General features: G+C 41.3%; 1 protein-coding gene across 4 annotated transcripts in view; it reads right to left on the reverse strand.

Moving 5' to 3' along the window:
* The window catches only part of SIPA1L1 (signal-induced proliferation-associated 1 like 1), a 193665-nt gene that overhangs the window by 42657 nt on the left and 127225 nt on the right, over positions 1–23783 (reverse strand). For 2 of the 4 annotated variants that reach the window (XM_006865563.1, XM_006865564.1), the window contains exons 10-13: positions 13093–13242; positions 6350–6474; positions 4121–4183; positions 3563–3681 (exon numbers count right to left, since the gene is read on the reverse strand). In XM_006865563.1, coding sequence (XP_006865625.1) covers positions 3563–3681; positions 4121–4183; positions 6350–6474; positions 13093–13242 — 457 coding nt within the window. The remainder of the gene's footprint in view (positions 1–3562; positions 3682–4120; positions 4184–6349; positions 6475–13092; positions 13243–23783) is intronic. The other 2 variants (XM_006865565.1, XM_006865566.1) reach the window with 1 other exon arrangement.

Raw genomic sequence — 23783 nt, forward strand, 5'->3', positions numbered from 1 at the left:
ATATATATATAATGAAATGTGCAAAGACCTGGAGTTAGGAAACCAAAAGAGAATACACTCAGCATTTCTCAAGCTGATCAAAGAAAAAATTCAAGCCTCGACCTGTGGTATTGAAGGATTCTATGGGTAAAATACTGAATGATGCAGAAAGCATCAAAAGAAGATGGAAGGATGACAGTCTGACTGGCTACTTCAAGTACATGCAAGTTGTTTGCAGGGGAGCCATCAAGGCAAGCAATCAAGTCACTTCAGGACAAACCTCCCCCCAAGACTGAAACTCAAAGGGAACACATGAGCAGGCATGTAAGCTTGCTGGTCACCACGCTGGTCTACTGGAAGAGGAGTAAAGGATTAGTTTGACCACATTCTAGACTACTGTCAACCTCAAGATGAGAGAGAGAAGAGGAAGGGCTGGTTGGTCAAAAAGTGTGGTGAGACCTGGGGACACCTGAGCCCATGGACAAGGATAAAGCCACAGAGGGCTAGAGTTGAGAGTGAAGCATCCAGCTGATATGAAGTGAGGGAAGATGTACAAGAACACCCAAACTTGCAGACAGTATCCATTTGACCTAGCCTCGATGGCTTGATAATTAGAGCTCAACTAAAGGAAGATATTAGAGAAAACTATTTTCGATAAAGGAAACAAAGATAAATTGTTAAATTTTGATGAACATGACCTACATTCATGGAGGTAGTAAAACTCCAAATACCAACAGAGAGGGAAGGAGTCTTCACATCAAGTATCAATCCTATGTCCTCTGTATACAGGGTTAATAGGGATGGGCAACATAGGCATTGGCTACATAAAATAGGGGGTGCTATAAAGTCATAAAGTGACTGGCTTACAAGTTTTCAGGAGGGAGTTTAGTTTCAGAGTGTGTGGGGGAAGGTAGAATCCCCACTGAATAGTTTTCATCTTGTTTAGACGGACCTGTTGAAAGGAGATGGGGATAAGATTCTTATGATTCAACAGTAAGTAACTGTTATCATGACTAATTGTGACTGTCACAACTGTAAAGGTAGAAGTTTTATTACAAAAAGGGGGGAGTAGTTAATCTTACAGTCCAGGACTATCATAGGAGAAGAGCACAAGATCTCTTTAAATTGTTCAAGAGTACAGATAATCAGTTTGAAGACTAAGGAACACCTTACTCAAGCCATGGTATTTTCAAAAGCCTTATATGGATATAAAAGTTGGACAATGACTAAGGAAGACCATGTAATAATCAATGTATTCATATTACTGTGTTGGCGAAGAATATTGAAAGTAAGATGGACTACCAGAATAACAAACAAATCTTATTTTTTAAGAAGCCAGAATGCTCCTTAGAAGCCAGGAATGTGAGACTTCTCTTATTCTTCGGATATTAATAGGAGGGACCAGTCCCTAGTGAAGGACATCATGCTTGGTAAAGTGGCAGGTCAGTGAAAAAGAGGAAGACGCTCAAGGAGATGGACTGGCACAGTGGCAGCAGCAATGGACTCAAGTGAAACAATTGTGAAGATGAGACAGAGTGGGCAGTGTTTTGCACGGAGGTGCTATGAGTCAGAACTGTCTCAACGACACCTAACAACAACAACAACAATAACATCCTGCTCAGGGGGATATGAAGTCAGAGCAAGAATACTGGGAATATCAAAACAGAACAAAAAAACTACAGATCCTTAGGCTTTTTTTAATGAACCACAGGCTTTTTTTTTCAATACACCATAGGCTTTTATATAGTTTTTTATCATAAGATTATCTGTAGTTCTATCTTTCTTTCTTAGTTTCTTATTAAAATTAGTTTGTACAGACATACCTTGTTTTAATACAGATAACTGCCTTTTTTAAGAAAACAACATATTGATGGTTTGCAGCAACCTTGCATGGAACAAGTCTACTAGCACCATTCTTCCAACAGCCTGTGCTCACTTCAGCATTTCCAAGATTCCCTAACATTACTGCACGTGTATAGTGTAAACATAGCTTTTACCTATAATGGGAAATGGAAAAATCCACATGACTGGCTGGACTGGGATACTGGCTTTATTGAGGTAGTCTACGGCCAAACCTGCAGAATCTCCAAGGAGTGCCTGTGCTCCCTGAAGTTTATAGTAGGTGGGGTGACACATAAGAATTGTTCATGAAAGAAAGTGGTTTTTGAGTGTTCTAGGGCTCCTATGTTTTCAAATCTTGTATGAGTTTTACATGAAACATACATGATAAGATTAAATAAGAGGCTGGGGAATACACAGCAGGGAGGGGGGACCCACAGACTGCTTACTAATCTCCCAAGTCTGTAACTTGTTTTTATGTGATATCACATTTCCACAGTAAGTCCTTCTACACAGAGCCTAGTGCAGGATTTGGCAATATATCTGGGTATTCTTGCTTTTATTTTTTTTAGCTTCAATATTAATTACTCTAGAGCAAAACTGGAGGAGCCCTGGTGGTACAGTAGTTCAAGCACTCTGTTGTTTACGGAAAAGTTGACAGTTCAAACCCACTGGCTACTTCATGGGAGAAGGATGATGCAGTCTGCTTTCATGATGATCACAGTCTGGGAAATGCTGCAACACACCTTCTGCTTCATCCTACAGGTCGTTACGGCCAGAACTGACTCGATGGCAAAGTGTTGAAGCAAAACTTAGGTTGACCCTCCCCATTAAAGCTTTTCTGAGCATCTTATATGCTATTCCCTCATCCTATCAAAGGACGTGAATATGCATATACAATTCAAGGAAGAGGCAGACTAAGGAAGCTATATTAGAAAGAAAATCGATAAGCTCATATTTCCATTCTACCTGTAAGTGCCACTACCAACTGCTCTGAAAGGGATCATATTAGAAGTCCCAGATAGAGTGGGATAAAATTTGGGAATAAGTTCAAAATTATAAAAAAAAAAGAAAACTAGGTTTACTTGTCAGAAAGAGACTGGGGGGACCTGAGGATATGGCCCTTGACTACCCTTCAGGTCGCCCAATCACCAAGGAATGGTCAACCATTCAAGATCAAAGAAGCAACATTTACCTAAGGACAGAGCTGAAACAGGATAGGAAAGCTGGAGGAATGCAAATAGAAACCACAGGGAGGAAGTAGGATAACTGTTGTTACATGGAGGGGATTGCAATCATTGAGATGAAGCAAAGTGTGTAATTTGCTGAATGCAAACTAAAGATGTCTGTAAAAAAAAAGTTTTAAAAAACAAACCCATATTTTAAATTAAAAAAAAAAAAAAAAAGGCATGTCACTATGGAAGATAAGAGAAGTTGTAGATGGGAGTTTCGGGGGAGCTATCCCCTTTACTGATACTCCAGAGCTCATGCTTGTATTCCTAACATTTTAGTATTGCCTGTGATTGGATCAGATAGTTTCCCATCCAGATCACCCAGATATGTGGAGGTGGTAGGTACATACCAATAAGAAATTACAAGTGTCCAGCAAATGCTGAACCTTGGGCTGATGTCATCCTCTTTGACCATGTTGAGGAAACAGTAGCATGGACTTATACTGTCTCCATATTGCAGTAAGGAAGGCACGGTGCTGAGAAGCTATTGGTATTGTTTTCAGTTAACTTACGTGCCCTTGCTTGTTTGGAGACAGATGAACCACTGGATCTTGCCGCATCAATCTCCCGCTAGGGCTCTCTCGGAAAGCTGGCAGAACCTTTGATACTGCTGGGAGGTGGCATGTTGGCTCTGGAATACAGCATAGCACATTATGGTAAAGGCACCAACAGTACAAGAGCACACGTTGACAAATGAAGATGGCTTGCCATTGAATCTTTCAGTTCACTGACCAGCAAACTTTGAGTTTCAGCAATAAGCTTGTTGGAGGTTGACACAATAGCCAGCATGTCAGAAACTAGGTGGTTGATGGATGAAGCTTGCAGCTGGTGACAATGCGTCACGTCATACACATTCACATAGCCAAGTACCACCAAACTACATGAATAATGCGGCAGAGTTTGGAATCAAGTTTTGGTTTGGGGGCCGGGGGGGAAGTTTAGAATACATGGGTTAAACTTAGGAAATTCAGTCATTGCAAAGTTTGGCTAACCTAGCTTTGTCTACATTACCTAGACAGGTATGGATGCAATCACGTGTTACTTACCATGACACTTTGGAAATATTTTACCTGTATATTCATGCTGCTCGAGGACAAAAGAATTGAAATCCTGAGGTCCTCTATAACTGTAAGCTAAGCACAACAGAAAAGACACACAGCAACTAGTTTACTTAAAACAATTGCTTCCTTTGGGACTCCAAGCTGGCATTAAGATGGGGTTCCAAAGGTGAAAGACAAGCGATTGATCCTCTTTATCACACCTAGGGCTGACAATTCTGGACATCCATAATATATTTCCTAACATGTAAAGGACTGGGCAACACACTCTTTGACTCTCAGCCAGTTCCAACAGCAGAGAGGCAGAAAAACAAACATCCAATGAGATGTGTGAGCCAATCAAAGTGAGATAAACTCCTTAACTCCACTGTCAGTGGGGGACCGGTTTAAAACACATTGATGTAGAGAGAGGGAGGTCCAGCTAACAAAGAAGCATCTTTCATCATTCTCAGTTGATGAACTGCAAAGTCATTAGAGAATTTTGTTCTTACAAATTAATTACAAGAAGGTCAGTCCTTTACACACTCAATATAATATATTGAGTAATGAAAACTTAGCAGACAATTTTCTTGGATTCTCTTTAGTATGTTTTATATAGACTAAGCCCGATTTCATTTGATGTGTCCAGTGGGGGCATCTGGCTTGTTCTCTTGCAATACTGGGATATCAAATACTATAAACATTTATGTTATTTTAACACAGTCTAAGCCTTAGACTTTTGAATGGAGATAGGCCATCACTTACAAGCTGCGGGGAGAAGCTTCTCTGGCAGACTTTCAATAAGGGGCATCTTATTTAGAGGCAAAAAACCAGACAGGTATATTTGACTAAAAGGATGAACAGATATATTAGCGTGAGAATCTTATCTATTAAGAGTGGGGAGGTCACTAAACTAAAATGGATACAAGGGAAAAAAGACAAGAGGGAGTTTTGTGTGGAAGAATGAGCATGGATCTAGGATGAGCCTCATAATTACCATTTCCAATCCCAAGATGCATTTTCATGCCTCTTATGACTTCATGTACATGCCAAGTATGACACTGTACGGTGTACAAAGGGTTTGCTGGCAGCTTTGTTCCAAGTCTGCCCTGGAAGCCAAAAAAAGCTGCGAAAGTCATGCTGAACAAGGGATCCTTTCTACATGTGGCGTTACCATCTCAACGGTATCAAAACATATGGGATTAAAAACATTCTGTCAAGAGCAGAACAGCAGATCCGCATACTCTCAGGTTTTCTGTGTTGTGGGTGGGTGGGAGGAGAGTGGGGACGACAGATGGCTTCAGTCACAAGGCACATTGCAGGGAAGTTACTGGAGCTGAGCATAGCTTTAGAGCCTGACTTCTGCCTTTCTCCATCAGCTCATGCCCATGACCACTCCTTCCTACATGCATGGTTAAGAGTGTTTACATGGCATAACATTCACACAGGCCAAATCCACAGGTTTGCAGAGGATACAAAGATGGGTCTCTGCCCTCAAAGTTTATCCTTTTTAAAATTTTTTAATTTACTTAAAAAAAAAAAAAAAAATTCTCCATGATGGTACTATTAATAGAGATAAGAGAAAGGAAAGCAGCAGAAGGCCCAGATTCAAGTTCCTGATCCACTGTGTTAATACCACAATCCCTGATGCTACTGTTCCATAACACAATGTCATTAAGCCAGCTAGTGTTGTGGTGTCATGGTAGCACAGCCCCATAGAGAGAGGAAGCACCAGAAGTCAGAAACCCAAAGGAGGGCGCACTAATGCAGATTTGTTCCATCCAGCTGTTACACGCTGCTTAGCCGTTTCTTTAGCTGACAGCTTAATAGGAGAGTGCACAGAGGGGGCGAGGGGGTGCAGGGCACACAATGGAGGAAAGAGATGCTAACCAAGCAACGGATGTGACTATTAAAAAAAAATTAATTGTATTTTTTTTTCATTTTGTACAGTTTTTCTTTTGCTTTAGCTCAACATTAAGACTACCAGTAGACATTAATGTAAACTAATTAAGAAAACAAACAAACAAGGGGTAGGGAGGTGTTTAGGGCACATCTGGTAGTCCGGCTTTTAGTCTCGGAGCTGTCACTTTGGATTCTCTGACTCAGAGCTTCTTTGTTGTTTTCACTTATACATAATCTAACAGAGACTTCATTCTATTTCATCTTGATTAACTAGGGCTCGAATGTACAAAAGAATGCTTCAAGAGGTGGCTAAAGTGACCTTGTGGTAAAAGCCACTTGCTCTTTGCAGAAGTCACTTACCCATCTGGTCGACAATGCTCTCCTCGCTCCTCTGCCAGCTGGGTGTGGAGTTTCCGCTGCCACCAATATCGGACTGGGTCTTCTGCCTGTCCATGGAAGCTGGTGATCTGCGGTTCATTCCAAACCTGTGGTGGGCCCCACAATAAAGGCAAAGATTTCAGAGACCCCCTCCACGCAGGCAGGTAGTCCTGGAGGCAGTGGACTAAATTCTCCCCTTAGGTATTTAGGAGTATTTGCTTATATGTATGTATGTACTTGTATATATGTCCATGTGTATGTGTGCATGGGCAAAATAACACATATGCTTTGGTCCATATATACTGCTCTATTGGTTTATAAAGGTATACAGACAACAGACGTTAACTTGGGAAAAGGGTAAGAGTCATTAGAACTGAACTAACCTAAGGTATGTACAGTGAGGCATCAAAATCTTTGGGACCTTATAGAACGAAGTTCAAATTGTCATTTGTAGCCAAAGAAAAACATTTTACAAACTCAATGCTCCATATGTATTTTCCAAAAGGTACATGTTGGGGGTTTGTTTTTCTTAGCACAGTAATTTATTACATTGTTAAGTCATTCGTTCTTGGAATATGTATTTTATGAGCACTTTCTCTATAGTCTGAAATATAAAGACTGTTATTTATATTATGGTGAGATACTTTCAAAACAAATTTCAAATTGTCTTTGGAAAGGGCAATTTGAGAGCAAAGGTAAACTAGCATGTTGTTGTTAAGTGCCATCAAGTTGATTCCGACCCATAGCTACCCTGTATAGGGTTTCCAAGGAGCAGCTGGTAACCTTGAACCGTCAACCTTGCAGTTCAAATGACTTTGCAGTCTGATACATTAACCCACAGCACCACATCAGGACTCAAACTAGCATAGATGAAGGCAAATAAATGTCTACTTACTTCTGGGAAGAACACTGACTTACTTAATGAACCAATTTTATTTTTTCCCTGTGTAGAACGCTAATATGAACTCAACTTTAGCATGTGACTTCATTAGCAATATCAGCGTGTGAAACCCAAATACTCATGTGAAAACTCACAAATATATGTGTGTTTACTAAGGAAATTATGAGTAACCTCCACAGTAAATGATGGAGTAGGACCTGAGCTAATGGATGCATGTGGTAGGTATCTTACTTGCTGTCATTGTTGTTGCTGTTAAGTGCCATCGAGTCGATTTCAACTATAGCGTCCCTGTATAGGGTTTCTAAGGAGTGACTGGTGAATTTGAACCACTGATCTTGCAGTCCAGTACATTATCCCACAGCACCACACCAGGACGCCAATCTTACTTGCTAGCAATAGATAAACATGGGAAGACCAGCAGACGGTGTACTAGAAAGAACATGGGGGTTAGGAGCAGGAAGATCTACAGCCAAATTCCAACTTCACCATCCAAAGGGACTCAGCAAAGTCACCAAATTTATTGCCTCTGTTTCTTTTTCTTTAAAATAGCAAAACTCCATGGCACAGACCCAAGGAAATCACCTATATAAAAGCATTTGCCAACTAGATAATCCTATAAAATATTATTATAATAAAACTCCTATCACAGCAATCCCCTCTATTTCTCACAAATAAGCAGAGAATTATCAGAAAGATGCTTACTTGTGCTTTATTGACTATGCAAAGGCTTTTGATTGTGTGGATCATGACAAGCTATGGACAACACTGCAAAGTATGAGTATTCTGGAACATTTAATTGTGCTCATGAGGAATTTGTACATGGACCAAGAGGCAGTTGTTCGAACAGAACATGGGAACATGGAATGGTTTAAAATTAAAAAAAGGTGTGCGACAAGGCTGTATTCTTTCACTATACTTATTCAACCTGTATGCTGAGCAAGTAATCCAAGAAGCTGGGTTATATGAAGAAAAACATGGCATCAAGATTGGAGGAAGACTCATTAACAACCTGCTATATGCAGATGATACAACCTTGCTTGCTGAAAGTGAAGGGGACTTAAAACATTTACTGATGAGGATCAATGAGCACAGCCTTCAGTATGGATTACATCTCAATGTAAAGAAAACAAAAATCTTCACCACTGGACCAATAAACAACATTCTTATCAATGGAGAAAAGACTGAAGCTGTGAAGGACTTCATTCTTCTTGTATCTACTATCAACATTCACGGAAGCAGCAGTCAAGAAATCAAATGACATATTGCATTAGGCAAATCTGCTGCACAAGACCTTTTTAAAGTGTTGAAGAGCAAAGATGTCAGCTTGAGGACTAAGGTGCGCCTGACCCAAGCCATGATATTTTCAATAACCTCATATGCATGCAAAAGCTGGACAGTGAATAAGGAAGACCGTAGAAGAATTGATGCTTTTGAATTATGGTGTTGGAGGAGAATATTGAAAGTGCATGAGCTGTCAAAAGAACCAACAGATCTGTGTTTGAAGAAGTGCAGCCAGAGTGCTCCTTGGAGGCCAGGATGGCCAAACTTCGTCTCTCATACTTCGAACATATTGTCAGGAGGGACCACTTGCTGGAGAACGATATCATGTTTTGTAAGGTGGAGGGTCAGAGAAAAAGAGAAAGACCCCCAATGAGATGGACTGGCCAAGTGACAGCATCAAAGAACTCAAGCGTGGCAACAGTAGTGAGGTTGGCCCAGGATTGGGCAGTGTTTCGTTCTGCTGTGCATAAGGTTGCTATGAGTCGGTACCGACTCGATGGCTCGATGGCACCTAATAACAACAACAATATTCATTTATATAAACAAGTGTGAGACTCACTCAACAAAGTTACTGTCTATATAGATTTAACCATTATTAGAAAAAAACCCAGAGTTGATTAACAAAATTTTCAGTATAAATAAATGTTCATTAAATAATAATAATAACTGTAAAGGTAGAAGTTTTGTAACAAAAAGGGAGGAGTGGTTAAAAAAAACAAACAGAAAAATGATAATAATAAATTATGCTTTTTGCCATCTCCTCCCCAGGTGCAGTGAATACCCTCAAAATGGCCCTATGAGTCAATTCTAGTTTATGGCTACCCCTCTTTTTTAGCCTCAAATTAAAATTTTTTTTAAAAGCATAGAGATGAAAGTTGGTAATGAATTCAAACCTTGCTTTTCCTTTTTGGTAGTAAACAGTTCATAGAAACTAAAGATACCTTTTAAACCTCAGAATTTGAGGGTGAACATTTGTCTGCTATTTTTAAGTAAATGATGTAGGGCTATCTGTAAGTACTGCCCTGGGAAGCTCACAAAAATTAGTTCTTCCTTTCGAAGATTTCACTGTGCTGTTTTTTGAGGAGCACTTAGCCTGAATCACAGTTCAGATTGGAAGGGGTTTTTAAGCAATCATTTGACTAACATCTGAAATAGGTTTACAGCATCTTTACTTAGTCTCTGCTTGATTATGTCCAGTAACCAAGAACTCATGGCTTGTGAGGTAGTTCATTCCCCTCCAGAGTGGGCTGACAGCTCTGAAGTACCTTCCTCATAATGGGCTGGAATCTTCTCTGTAACTCTCATTTATCAGTCTTAGCTGTTGTCACAGACAAATGTAATCCTTCATCTTGGTGTGCATTCCTCTGTGCAGGCAGACAGCTGTCAGTGTCTCCTTACCCTCTCCCATTCTCGTCTTCAGGTTAGACATCCTCGGTATGGTCTCACACCATAGTCTCTAAACTCTTCATTTATAGTCCCTCCCCTATGGACACACTCCACCTTGTCAAAGTTCCTCCAAGTGTATGACCCCAAAAGAAATCTCCAAGGAAGGAACAGATCCTCTGCCTGGTAAACAGCTAGTGCTTTTTTAGTACCTCTCACATCACCATGAGCAGGTGTTTTTTTCTCTCTCCCTTGAGTAGAGCAGGTCTCAATCACCCTATTAAATCCCTCCTTTTAACTAGTTTGCAAAGGCTCAGTGTCCCCACACCAGGAAGTGGGCAGACACATATGACAGACGTGCAGACATTGAGTCCATGAGGAAGGAGGAAAACTAAGCAGCCTATTACATTTCTGGGCAAAACCTGTGTAACTGACCTACGGTTATGAGGTCATGCTGTTGAGCTTCACATGAGTAAGTTTGCAGCAGACTGCAGACTTCTGGTATGACACTGTGGGTTCAGCACTGCACTGCTAACCACAAGGCTGGCAATTCAAACCCACCAGCTGCAACTCTGAAACCCGATACAAGTTGCTGGCAGTCGGAACCAACTCGATAGTACTTAACAACAACACATACCTGCCTACCTCACTGTCAACTGGCACTGCGTTATTTTTTCTGGGTCAATTGTAGAGCAGATATACTCATTTTTCCCTGGGTAAGGGTAACTTTAGAACCAACCCAGGCCCTTAAAAGCACCACGTGGCAATTAGCCAGTGGTTAGCAATCTTAGATTGCTGATGCAGACAAAAGCAGCTTGGGATAGAGTGGACAAGACTTTATCATCATCATCTTGGAAAATATCACTCAAGGGCAAAAAAAAAAAAAAAAGTTACACAATATGGCAAAGACCCATTGGGTAACCTGTGGGATAATGAGGCATATTGTAGGTTTAGTTATTCAGTACTAAAGTATGGCCACTGGAACCCATTAATGTGCTTCTACATTAATATTCACCCAAACATCAATGTTTCCGCTTAGATTTTAGGTGTACAGTCTAAGTATATCTCAGACAGGAGACAGAGCTTTCCAGCTCTGTTTTATTTCACTGTTGTACTAACATTAACACTTCAAATGCCATGAATTCTTATTTTTAATGTCAAACTAGGCCATACTTTTTGGCGCCGCAGGGTAAGTACTGGCAAGATTGGCAGTTCAAGTCCACCAGCGGCTTTGCCGAAGCAAGATTAAGTTGTTTGCTCCTGTATGGATTTGCAGCCTGGGAAACCCTATACAGGGTTGTTATGAGTTAGAACTGACTCGATGGCAGTAAGTCTGTTTTTTTGGAATTAAAATATGACCTAATTAGTTGGGCTTGTAACGTGGTTTAGTGATATGTTTCAAAACCTTTTATTTACAGGGACTTGTGAATGAGAGTTGATCCCTCCCCACCAAATGTCACTGAATTAATTCAAGTAAGAAATGTACATTCTAGATAGACTACCGAGAGAATCCTGGGGGAGGCAGCATGGTGGGGAAAAGCATATGTTACAGTGGTTTCATTACCTACTCTCTGCTAACATAAACATAAACATTTAGCAAAACAACAAAAATAAAATTTAATAGCTGCAAATACCAACAGTGGTTAGTAGGTGGTTATGTGTCGTGGAGTCGGTTCCGACTCACTGCGATCCTAGATAGGGTTTCCAAGGCTGTAAATCTTTTCGGAAATAGACAATCTCATCTTTCTCCTGTGGAACGGCTGGCCGTTTCCAACTGCTGACCTTGAAGATAGCAGCCTGACTCATTAGCACTAGTTAGCTCCTAATACCAACAGAATACTATAGAACAAAATAAACTCATTATCAGGGTATTCAGTGGTTCCACAACAAAGTGACCATATCATGCATCCGTATTTTAAAGGTATATTTGGAGAAAGATGAGAAATGTCGTTTTTATAAACATCTAACCCTGGATTTTCTTAGTCAAGCTCCTGAGAGGGAAATCCCAGCATGAAACCTGAGATGAGCCTTTTGCTTGTCCTCTGGGCATAGGTAGCTGAGTGCTGGCTCTGTATTGTTTAATGCCTAATTACTTTGCAGCTTCAGACATTTCAATTTCTTTTTCCTTTTCTTGTTGTTTTTGTTAGGTAGCATTGAGTCAGTTCTGACTCTCAGCGACTCTGAGTAGGGTTTCTAAGGCTTTAAAACTTGGTGGGAGCAGAAAGTCTCATCTTTCTCCTGAGGCAGCTAGTGGGTTCACAGTCCAGTGCCTATCATATGGATCCACTGCACTCCCTTTGGTGGTGGTTATGTGCCATGGAGTTGATGCCGACCCACAATGACCCTGAACAGGGTTTCCGAGGCTGCAAATCTTTACGGGAGCAGAAAGCCTCCTCTTTCTCCCACAGAAGAGCTGGTAGTTTCGAACTGCTGACATTGCGGTTCACAGCCCAATTCGTAACCACTACGCTACCTACACTCCCTTTAGTGGCCTCTGAAATCATGGAGGGATAAAGCACTGATCTGAAAGGCTGGTTTGAACCACAAGGTTGGCAGTTCAAACTCACCTGTCACTGTGGATTGGAACTGACTTGACGGCACTAACCAACAACAAAATCACATTTAGTACTTCGCTTACAAATTTTGTCAGAGGCAAAGAATAGTTACTTTGGAGCATTTAGTGTTTTCAAGAAAGATGGAAAAAAAGTCAAGAACAGTAAGATCCCCACTCCGAATGCCCCAGGCCAGTTGGAATCACAGAAGACTTTGAAGTGTGAAAAAATCACTGAAGCTCTGGGTGTGACTGGCATTCCCTCTAGTTTAACAGCCACACATACTCCATCACCGGAAGGAAGCATACTGCTGAGTCCACTTTGCAGAAGATGTAAGAAGTGACAGAATCCGTACTAGGAAATGAGACGAATGTATGGGATGATGAAACAGTTTGGTTTCTCTGCATTGAGAGCTCAGAGACTAGGGAAGGAGAAACTTCCTCAGAAGTGGTCTGAATCGCCCATGAACACATTTTTTCCGTCTGGAGCACTCACACTGTCGGGTTTGTTCTTTTGTAAGTTCTTTGAGGCTGGCTGAATGGGCAGTTGTTTTACATGTCTGACTTGTAGATGAAATACAGAGGACAATGGGGCCACTGCATACCTACCCTTCTGGCATGGACTTCTGTCTGTATGTGCCCCCACCAGAGCCAGGCTCGCTGGATGAAGACAGGTTGCTAGGGGAGTTACGGCACTGCTGGGATCTTGCTAAGGCAATGGATGAGACCGTCACATAGATGTCCGAACCAGGAGGCAGCCTGCATGTGCCAACCAAAAACAACAAGTCAACAAATCAAAGCAAAACTCCCAAGGCAATGCATGATGGATGATATTATATAAATGCCAGAGAGGAAAGACTTCATGGCAATATGGAAAATTAAGCCAGCTGGAAGCCTACAAAAGAAATCTCCCGAGAAGCCAACTCCCTAGGGGGCAGCTGGAAAACTGCCTTGAAGGGTATGGGTAGGGTGGTGTTGAAAATTAACAAGGGGAAAAAACACAACAGAAAACATGGATGTTTCCCAAAGCTGGCAGAATTCAATGGGCTGAATGACTTGTGCTGTGTGCTAGTCCTACAGAGCAGGGGAGAGCGGAACCCAGGCAACATTATCCTAGCAATTCATTCCAAGTTTTTATCCCAGCTCTCCAGAGCATCTGGCCACAATGACACTGGTACATCTTAATCGGCTTCTTGGTTTTCCAATTTTACTACTAAAAAGGAATGAATATTCTGGTTTTGCTATTTAGTACTGATAAATACAGTAGATAGTAACATCACCATACAAAAAAAATACTGCGAACTATCGCTGTCGAATTTAGGTAACGTCTCAGTAGAAATATGCTCCATAGCCACCTACTTTATCTAATAGTATGGAATTTTCAACGTGCTAACTGGCTCTTGAGACAAAAACTGGGGCTTTGCAATTCAGGACAGATACATACGCTGTTCCTCTACTCCTCAAGTATGGAACGGGGCAACTGCTAGAATATAAGTGATGCTGACAATTATGAAAAGCTGCAAATTAAACCTTAGTAATCAAGCTCACAGTCGCTCCATGGAAGTCCTATACATGGTTGCCATGGGTCAGAACCGACTCTATGGCACTGAACAGCAACAACAACAACTGATAGTTAAGAGTCCTAGTGTGGTACTGGAGGATAAGCACTGGACTGTTAACTGTAAGACTGGTGGTTCGACCCCACCAGGCGCACTTTGGAAGCCCCATACAGGATCACTATGAGTTGGAATTGATTCAATAGCACTTAACAACACCTGTGAAAGTTAAGGTTTTGTGTCAACTTGACTGGGCCAGGATTTTCAGTGCTTTGGCAGGTGAGATGTAGTCATGCTTCATGATGTGACCAATCAGAGGATTAACGGTGGATACAATGACGTTAATCCCACCACTACCTTGATCCAGTTCTCAAGGGGGTGACATGCAACACCTTTGATGTTATAGAGAAAAAAGAAGACATTTGAGCAGAGAAAGAGGAAGCTACTACCACCAAGACAGAAGAGCTGGGAATGGAGAGCATCCTTTGGCCTAGGATCCCTGCATTCTGAAGCTCCTAGAGGCAGGAAAAGATAGCTGCCAAGATACATGGAGATCGCGAAGGAATACTGGACCTACAGATGCTGAAAGGAGACAAGGACCTTTCTCCAAAGCTGATGCTCAGAATTTGAACTTCGAGCATTTAAACACTGAGAAAATAAGTTTCTGGTTGTATGGGTATTTACCCTTCCTGCAAACACAGCTATGAAAGTGGTGGCACATGCTTCAGGAAAAATAATGAAAACTTATCAGATATTATCAAGTATCTTAAGGCAATGAGTTTCTGGGCCTGGGTACTCAGCACCATATTCTCAGGGGACAACATGGTCATTTGACATAACACAGTTCGCAACACAATGTTCTACATGATACTTGGGTGGGTAGTGCCTGGGATCTTAAAAGCTCATCAGCGGACATCTAAGGTGCAGCTATTTGTCTCTCCACATGCAGAAGAAAGAAGGTGATGAGAATTGAAGAGGCGTGGAATCAAGTTGTCCAGTGGACTAATGGAACATGTGAACATCAGTCTCCATCATATTCTGAGACCAGAAGAACTAGATGCTTCCTGGCTACCACTACCAAATGTTCTGGGAGAGACCACATTAGAAGGTCCCAGATAGAGTGGGAGAAAATGTGGAACAAAACTCAAAATTATTTAATTATAAAAAAATAAAAAGACTGGGCTTACTTGTCAGAAAGAGACTGGAGGAACCTGAGAGCACAGCCCTCAACCACCATTTGGGTCTTGAAAATAAGTCACCTTCATGGTCCAATTTTCAGCCAGGCAGTAGATAGGTATATAGAGGGAACAACAACACTAGTAAGGTATGCTCACTATGAGTTCAAAATCAAAAGGGCAACATTTACCTAGTGACAAAGCTGAGAAGGGATGGAAAGGTGGGTGGAAAGGAAACAGGAAAAACAGGGAGGAAGTGGGATAACTTGTTGCATGGAGGGGGTTGCAATTACTGAAACAAAGTAGGTAATTTGTTGAATGTAAAAGTGATTATCTTGTCTGTAAACCTTCAATCAAGTCACAATAAAAAGTTTAAATAATAAAATAAATTTTTGGTCGTTACAGCCATCCACTTTTGATATTTGTTATAGAAGCACTGGATGACTAAGACAGTAACGATATTTTATTAAAAAGTGGATGCTGAAAGAAAAAAAACTAAAGTTGAACTTGATAAAAATTTTTAAATGTCTGCCCTACAAAAGACTATTTACTAAATGAAAAGATAGGCCACATAATGCCAGAAAATAACTGGAAAATTCTCATCTGGTAAATTGGATCCAAAATATATAAAGAACTCTTAAAACTCAAAAGTAAGAATAAAAACAAAACCCACTCAGTTAAAAAAGTGAGTAAAAAAGAGCTGAACAGATACCTTACCAAAGACAACACAATGGTAAATCACATATAAAAATTGCCCAATACCATCATGTCATTGGTTGGTGGTGGTTATATGTCAGTTACAACTCATAGCTTCCCTGCATAGGGTTTCTGAGGCTGTAAATCTTTATGGGAGCAGAAAGCCTCATCTTTCTCCTGCGAAGCATCAGGTGGCCCTGAACTGTTGTTGACCTTGTAGTTAGAAGTTCAGTACATAACCCACTCTGCCACCAGGGCTCCTATCACGTCATTGTTGTTGTTGTTAAGTGCCACTGAGGCAGTTCCAACTCATAGCGACCCTGTGCAGGATTTCCGAGGAGCACCTGGTGCATTTGAACCTCTGACCCTGCAGTTCAAATCAACCTTGAGGTCAAGTGTCCTAGAATTGCAAATTAAAACCATGAGAAACTACTACACACCTACTGTTGTTAAGTGCCAACTCATAGTGATCCTATATAGGGTTTCCAAGGAGCAGTTTGATGGGTTTGAACCGCTGACCTTGTGATTCAAAGTCCAGTGCTTATCCTAGAGTGCCACACCAGGAGTCCTGAAGCCTGCAACACTTGGGATTCCCAGGTGGTCTCCTATCCAAGTATAACCAGGCCCAACCTTGCTTAGCTTCCCAGATCAGGTGAATTCAGGGTGGTATGTGGCCTATTATAGAATGGTTAAAATTCCAAACACAAATAACATCAAATGCTGGCAAGGATGTGGAGCACAGAAACCCTCTCTCATTCATTGCTTATGGGACTGCAAATGGTACAACCACTTTGGAAAATGCTGTTAAGTGCTATTGAGTCAGTTCTGATTCATAGTGACCCTATGCAAGGTTTCCAAGGAGTGAACTGCCAACTTTGTGGTTCAAACCAACCTTTTGGGCCAGTGCAATTATCCTGCATTGCCATACCGGGATTCCCTTTGCAAGACAGTCTATGGGGAAATTTCTTATAAATCTGAGCATAGGCTTGTCATGCATATAGCAGCACTCTTAAAAGTAAGGACAAAGTCACAGGTGGAAGGGCATTCTGTATAAGCCCAGTTACCCTTTGTAAGTATCATCAATCTGACATGTAATGGGGAGAGACTCTACTAAGAATGGCTGCTCTAGGCAGTGTGAAATGGAACAATGAAGAAGACCCAGACCGCTAATCTTTGGGGGAATGCAGTGAGATGCTAGGAAATCAGTGTTCCTTAATTTCCCCTGTCATGATCACCAAATTTGTTATATATAGCAAGTCACACAGATGACACCCTCGTTTAGATACCTGGCCCAGGAGAGTGAAGGATGTGTGTGGCAGCTATGGCTGGGTCAGAGGTTAGTGAGTGGGGTCTTGGAACATTAGCTCATTCCTATTTTGGGTAATGTGTTTTAATAAGACAAAGATCAAGACATTTATCTGGGTACCATGGAACGAATGTTCCTTTACTCTTCGCCATTCCGACATCTCCCCAAATTCTCACTTTCAGGGCTAGCTGGAACAGTGCTAGAGTGATGGAGGGTGGGAGGGTGGGGAGGAGCAAGTAGAAAGAAGAAAACTAGGAGAGGATTAAGGAACGGCATGAGTCCAAGTCCAAAAAGATGCCACATTCCCTTCTGCCTGACTTTTGTACTCATCTAATACAGAAAAACTTCAAATAATACCTTTGTTTTACAGCTACTTTGATTTCTTAAAGAGGTGGTGATACGGATATGCGGGAGAGGCAGTAAACATGTTAATGTGTGTGTGTGTGTGTGGGGGGTGACAACATGATTTCATAGTAAGAGCCAAGACCTAACCTGTATATTTGCAGTTTGGGCTAACTTTCCTTATCCTGCTCTCTGAAAAGCACACAGAGCTAAAAATCCCATGCCTGCTCTCAACCTCAGCTCTTTTATTTGGCAAATGTCTCAGAAAATTCTACTTGGTTATTGGAGTGGTCCCAAAGTAATAAAACAACAAAAAAAGTATTTTCAGAAGGCAAGTATTCATTCCCATCCCTTTTCTGCATTTTCTCAATAGTAGCTTTGTTTTCTGACTTTTTGCTCACATAGAATACACATTTGGAATGCCACTGAAATGTTTTTATGACTCTGGATGGCTGTATGGTGGACAAAGAAAATGCAGCATTAGTCCTTATTTTGATGGCTTACTATCTATCCCTTTCTGAGCACCCTGCGTTTGATACTATCACACAACTATTATTCAAGGACACAAAAACTCAGCTCCAGTTCAGGAAGTGAGCAGCGGCGCTGCCTACCTAAGCTTTGGCTGTCTACTCCGCCAGAGACAGTGTGGGGGTGACTGTTACTGGAAGTTGGGCTGGTGGCTACCCTGCCTTTTTTTGCGGGGGGGAAGGGAAGTTGGTAGATAAATCTAATCAAAATTAAAGTGAAAATACTGCTTTTTAATTCATAGAACAGAAAAACTTATGTCTTACATATGATTAATGGGCAAATAACATGTATTTGGAGTCCTGGTATGGTGCTGTAGAATAAGTACTGGACCACAAGGTCAGTTTGAACCAAAAGGTCGGCAGTTCAAACTCACTCCTTGGAAACCCTACACTGAAGGAACCAACTCAACAGCATTTAACAAACAACAAACATGTATTTCAAGTGAACTATTTTCTTAGACTATTTTAAGCAATTTTTGTTGTTGTTAAGTGCCATCAAGTCAGTTCCAACTCTGAGATTCTGTACAGGATTTCCAAGGAGTGGCTGGTGAGCTTGAGCCACAAACCTGTAGTTTAAAATGACCTAGAGGTTCAGTGCTTACAAATGTTAATTTAAACAAATTTAAGTACAGATAAGCAAGTCTTCATGTTGTTCATGCAAATTCACTTAGAATCCATGTTTCTAAATGTTTTAATTACTTACTTTGGAAATTAATAATTATTTTTCTTTACATCTGTTTTGTGACTGATTTAAGTGGATTTCTCTATTATGAAGGTATGCATTAAAAGGCATTTAAAATTTATTTTTTCTTTCTCTTTTATTTTTTAAACTATTTTTCTTGTCACCAAAATTAATACATGACTGTCTTCTGTTGTTGTTGTCAAGTTTACTATTACTCCAGTGAGTAATTCTCCCTTTCCTCCCTCATTTGGTAACCATCAAAAAATGTTTATTTTAGCATGAAAATGTTTTCTACACTTTTTACCATAGTGATATCATACAGTATTTGTCCTTCTGTGATTGACTAATTTCACTCAGCATAATATCCTCCAAGTTCAGCCGTGTTATATAAGGTGTTGCACAGGTTCACCGTTATTCTGCAGCATTGCATTCTGTTTGCATACCCATTCTTCTGTTGATGGGTATGGCTGTCTCTGTCTCTTTGCTACCCGCAAGAGTGCTGCAGTGAACACGGTGTTCATATATTCAGTTGTGTCACAGCTCCTGTTTCTTAAGGATTTATACCAAGTACAGGGATTGCTGGGCCAAATGGTATTTCTATGTCCAACTGGAGAAAGCATCTTATGGTTTCCCACAGTGGTTGCACCATTTGACTGTCCCACCAGCAGCATAGGCGGGTCCCAGACTGTCTACATCCTCACCAGCATTTGTTGTTTTCTATTTTTCTGAACTATGCTATTGATGCTGACTGCCCTGTCATTTGAAAGAGGTACTTCAAGCACTAGAAGCTGTATCCCCAAATTGGTTCACATGGGAAGTCAGTATGCTGAACTCCAGAGTCTCCCCACATCACCACCATTGCCATCTCACAAGGGTTGCTGAATGCAGATGAAATCTCTGAGATAACCCAGATCTCTGTGCTTTCTCTTAATGAGTGCCTGATGTTAATACCTACACAGAGTTATTGCTGCTGCTGCTGTTGTTGTTGTTAGGTGCTCTTGAGTTAGCCCCGACACACAGTGACCTGACATTCAACAGAATGAAACAGCCCAGTCATGCAGCCTTTTCACAGAGGGCTAAATTAATGTCAATTTCAAATACTCTGAGGTCCTTGCATTCTGTGGCATATAAGAAATAATCTCTTTAAGAATCTTCTGCTAACTGTGAGAAAGGAATTTTTGAGATCATTTAACATTAATCTCAGAAGATACTTCTTTCTACATTTTTATAAATTGAGCCAAGAAACAAGTGGATGGTTTTGAAGTAACTGGGGCTCCCTGTTCCGTCTGCAGAAATAAAATACCAGGGATTTTTTCACTGTATCAAGAATGCAGCAAATGAACAAAAATCATGCTCATCAGTATCGGCTGACCACACTTTCCCAGTGTGCAGGACTGATACTCAGGGCAGTTTTTATTGATATACAATGTATTTCACTGTCATGGAAACTGAGCTGAAGGGGCTGGGCATTTAGGAAAAGATGGACCAAGATCAGTATCAGTTCCTCACTGTTCCAGATGCATTCTCACACCAGCATAAGAAAGGAGAATGACCAAAAGAATTCAAGGTTTCTAATAAAACACCCCCTGACCCCAACAATAAGGAGTCCTGGTGGCATGGTGAGTTAGGTGTTATGTTGCTAACCTCAAAATTGGTGGTTCAAACCCACCAGCTGTGGGAGAAAAACGGTTTTCTCTCTATAAACACTCACAGATGTGGAAGCCCGATACAAGGTTATGAGCTGGCATTGACTTGATGGCAATGGGTATGCTTTGGTTGGGCCCCCACTATTCCATTCTGGAGTCCTGGTGTGGTGCTGTGGGTTAATGTGCTGGACTGCTAAGCTGTCTGAACTGCAAGATCGGTGGTTCAAGCTCACTAGATGCTCCTTGGAAACCCTATACAGGGTCACTAAGGGTCGGAACCGACTCAACAGCACTTAAAAACAACATTCCCTTCCTGGAGTCCTGGTGTGGCATTGTGGGTTAATGCAATTGACTGCAAAGATGGTTTGAACCACAAGGTCAGGAGTTCAAGTTAACGCACCAGGCTGCAAAGCTGTTTGAACTGCAAGGTCAGTGGTTCTAGGTCACTAAAGGCTCCTCGGAAACCCTATACAGGGTCACTATGGGTTGGAACTGACTCGATGGCAATAACAACAACAACAACATTACCTTGCTGAAGACCTGGTGTGATGCTGTGGGTTGATGCATTGGATTGCTAAGCCGGTTTGAATCACAAGGTCAGGAGTTCAAGCTCACCAGCTGGTCCTAGGAAACCTTATACAGGGTTGCTATGAGTCAGATCTGACTCAACAGCACTTAACAACAACAACATCATTCCCTTCCTGGAGTCCTGGTGTGGCATTGTGGGTTACTGCAGTTGACTGCAAAGATGGTTTGAACCACAAGCTCAGGAGTTCAAGTTAGCCAGATGCTCCTCGGAAACCCTATACAGGGTCGCTATGGGTCAGAACTGACTCGAAGGCATGTAACAACAACAATTCCCTTCCTGGACTCCCGGTGTGGTGCTATAGGATACACACTGGACTGTAAACTACAAGGTCTGAGATTCAAACCCACCAGCTGCTTCTCGGAAACACTGTTCCTTGGAATCGACTCAACAGCACTTAACAACAATATCCAAGTGTCCTGGTGTGGTGCTGTAGGATAAGCACTATACTGCTAACAACAAGCACTATACTGAAACCCACCAGCTGCTTCTTAGCAACTCTGCACAGGGTTGCTGAATCAGAATTGATTTTAACAGTACACACAATACCCTTCTCAGAGGATCAACTCACAGGACTGTACATATAGAATTAACATTAGCAGACTCTTCTGGAACAGACCTCTTCACATTTTGACTGCATATGGACAAGCAACGATTGTGAGGTTGGCCCAGGACCGGGCAATGTTTCGTTCTGTTGTGTATAGGGTCACTATGAGTCAGTACTGACTCGATGGCACCCAACAACAACATGGACAAGGAATTCTCAGTGTCTAGGAAGTCAACTGTAAAAGTTTTTGCCCAACTGAGTAGTCAGATATGGGATTCATAACAACTCTGGAGACAGAGAAAATGGCTTTGTACACCAAAGGGGCAGGAGTGATTCGATGTGTCCAAGGGAATAAAGTCCTCTGTAATCCAAGCACAAACAGTGGAATGATGGTGCAAACAATTGAGACAATTTCAAATAGCAGTAATGACGGACAAATTAGATACTTCAGTCTGTAATTAAGTATGGCATTTTACCACAACTTAGCATTTAAAATGTTCTCTACTCAGCGAACAGGACCAAGATCTGTCTTAAGCAATATATACCAACTAGGATTCTTCCATGACTGTGTAAAAAGAATTTCTCTATAATGATTCAAGGTAATGCAGTATGGGTACTGCAACCACACTAAAGTTTGAACAAATTGTGGTCAAATCTGACCACTTCATTCCTCTGTCTCTTCAACTCTTGGCTGTGTACTTTGTGAAACAGAGTTACTATGGAGTTTCTGACCATACAATTCAGACATGGCTGTTCGGACGAGATCATGGAAATCCTTTTGTGATAGTCTTCCTGTGACAAGGAATTTTAATTTACAACAGGGAAGAATTTCCATGAAGAGTAAGGATAATACGATAATTTATCACACCCAAATAAATGGATTGTGCCTTCACAGTTGCTGGCAAGCTGTTAGAAATTCACAGCCTGGCATGCACTCTGGGCTCCTCTGCAGAAGGATTCTAAAGGATAGGAAATAAAAACTGATGGCAGGCAGGACAGGCTGCATCATTTGTTGAAAATGTTACTCCCTGTGCAACATTTACTAAGAATTTCAAGATGGTGACAACAGAGCATTTAAATAAGTGTGGGCTTCTGTGTGACACACAAATTGCAGACCCATGAGGCTGACCCTGCTAACACTACACGGGACTGGGCCCCTCAGTGTATCAATATACACACACTCATTTGTCCAGCAAATATTTATTGCGGGTCATCTACATGCAGTGGTGGGTTCCGTGTGTATAGCCCAGTGACCAGCAGTTAAGGGTTCTGATGCTCATCACACTATCCAGCTGTGATCCTGAAAAAATTATTTCATCTCTCAATCTCATGGCATCCTTATCTCTAAGGGGGCCATTCAAATAGCAACCCCCTTCCTAGGCTGTTGAAAGGATTAACCTGAGAAAACTTATACAAAGGACTTTGAATAGGAACATGGCACAAAATAGGAGCTCAATAAATAAATGTTAACTGTAATTTTAAGTAAAATATAACTCTCATAAGAGTAGCAAAAATAGAGGGATGGGAGGGTAGGGGAACTCAGAAAAAAGTTAGTAACAAAATCTGGTTGGGAGATCTAAGGGGAGGTTTTATGAAGGAAATGAAATTCTAATGGTTCTGTAGGAAACCATGGATTTTCACAAAAGTGAGAACATAGGAACATGAGGGGGTGTATGGCCTCTAGCACGGCATGCTTGGCTGAGGCATTAGGTATGAGGGAGAGATGTGTGGGAGTCATTGGTGGGAAGGACGGGTGGGTCGTGCTGGGGAGAATTTGTATCCTAAACTGAGAAAGTCCATCTTACTACACAACAGGGCAGCACAGAAAGCCCTGAAGCAAATCAGATCTGTTCCTTTCTTCTTCTTTAAGGTTTAAGGTAACTAACAAAATAAGTCTAAAATTTGCAAGATAAGAGTCTATTACTGTTATTAGGTGTCATCAAGTCAGTTCCAACGTATAGCAACCCTATGTACAGCACTGTTCGGTCCTGTGCCATCCTTACAATTGTTGTTACATTTGAATTCATTGTTGCTGCCATTCTGTCAATCCATCTAGTTGAAGGCCTGCATCTTTTGCGCTGACCATCCATTTTACCAAGCATGGGACTGGTCCTTTCTGACAACATGTCCAAAGTAATTGCCATCCTGGCTTTAAAGGAACATTCTGGCTGTCCTTCTTCCAACACAGATTTGTTTGTTCTTTTGGCAGCCCATGGTACTTCCAATATTCTTCACCA

The sequence above is a fragment of the Chrysochloris asiatica genome, unplaced genomic scaffold (assembly GCF_000296735.1).
Source record: "Chrysochloris asiatica unplaced genomic scaffold, ChrAsi1.0 scaffold00079, whole genome shotgun sequence".
NCBI classification, from domain to species: domain Eukaryota; kingdom Metazoa; phylum Chordata; class Mammalia; order Afrosoricida; family Chrysochloridae; genus Chrysochloris; species Chrysochloris asiatica.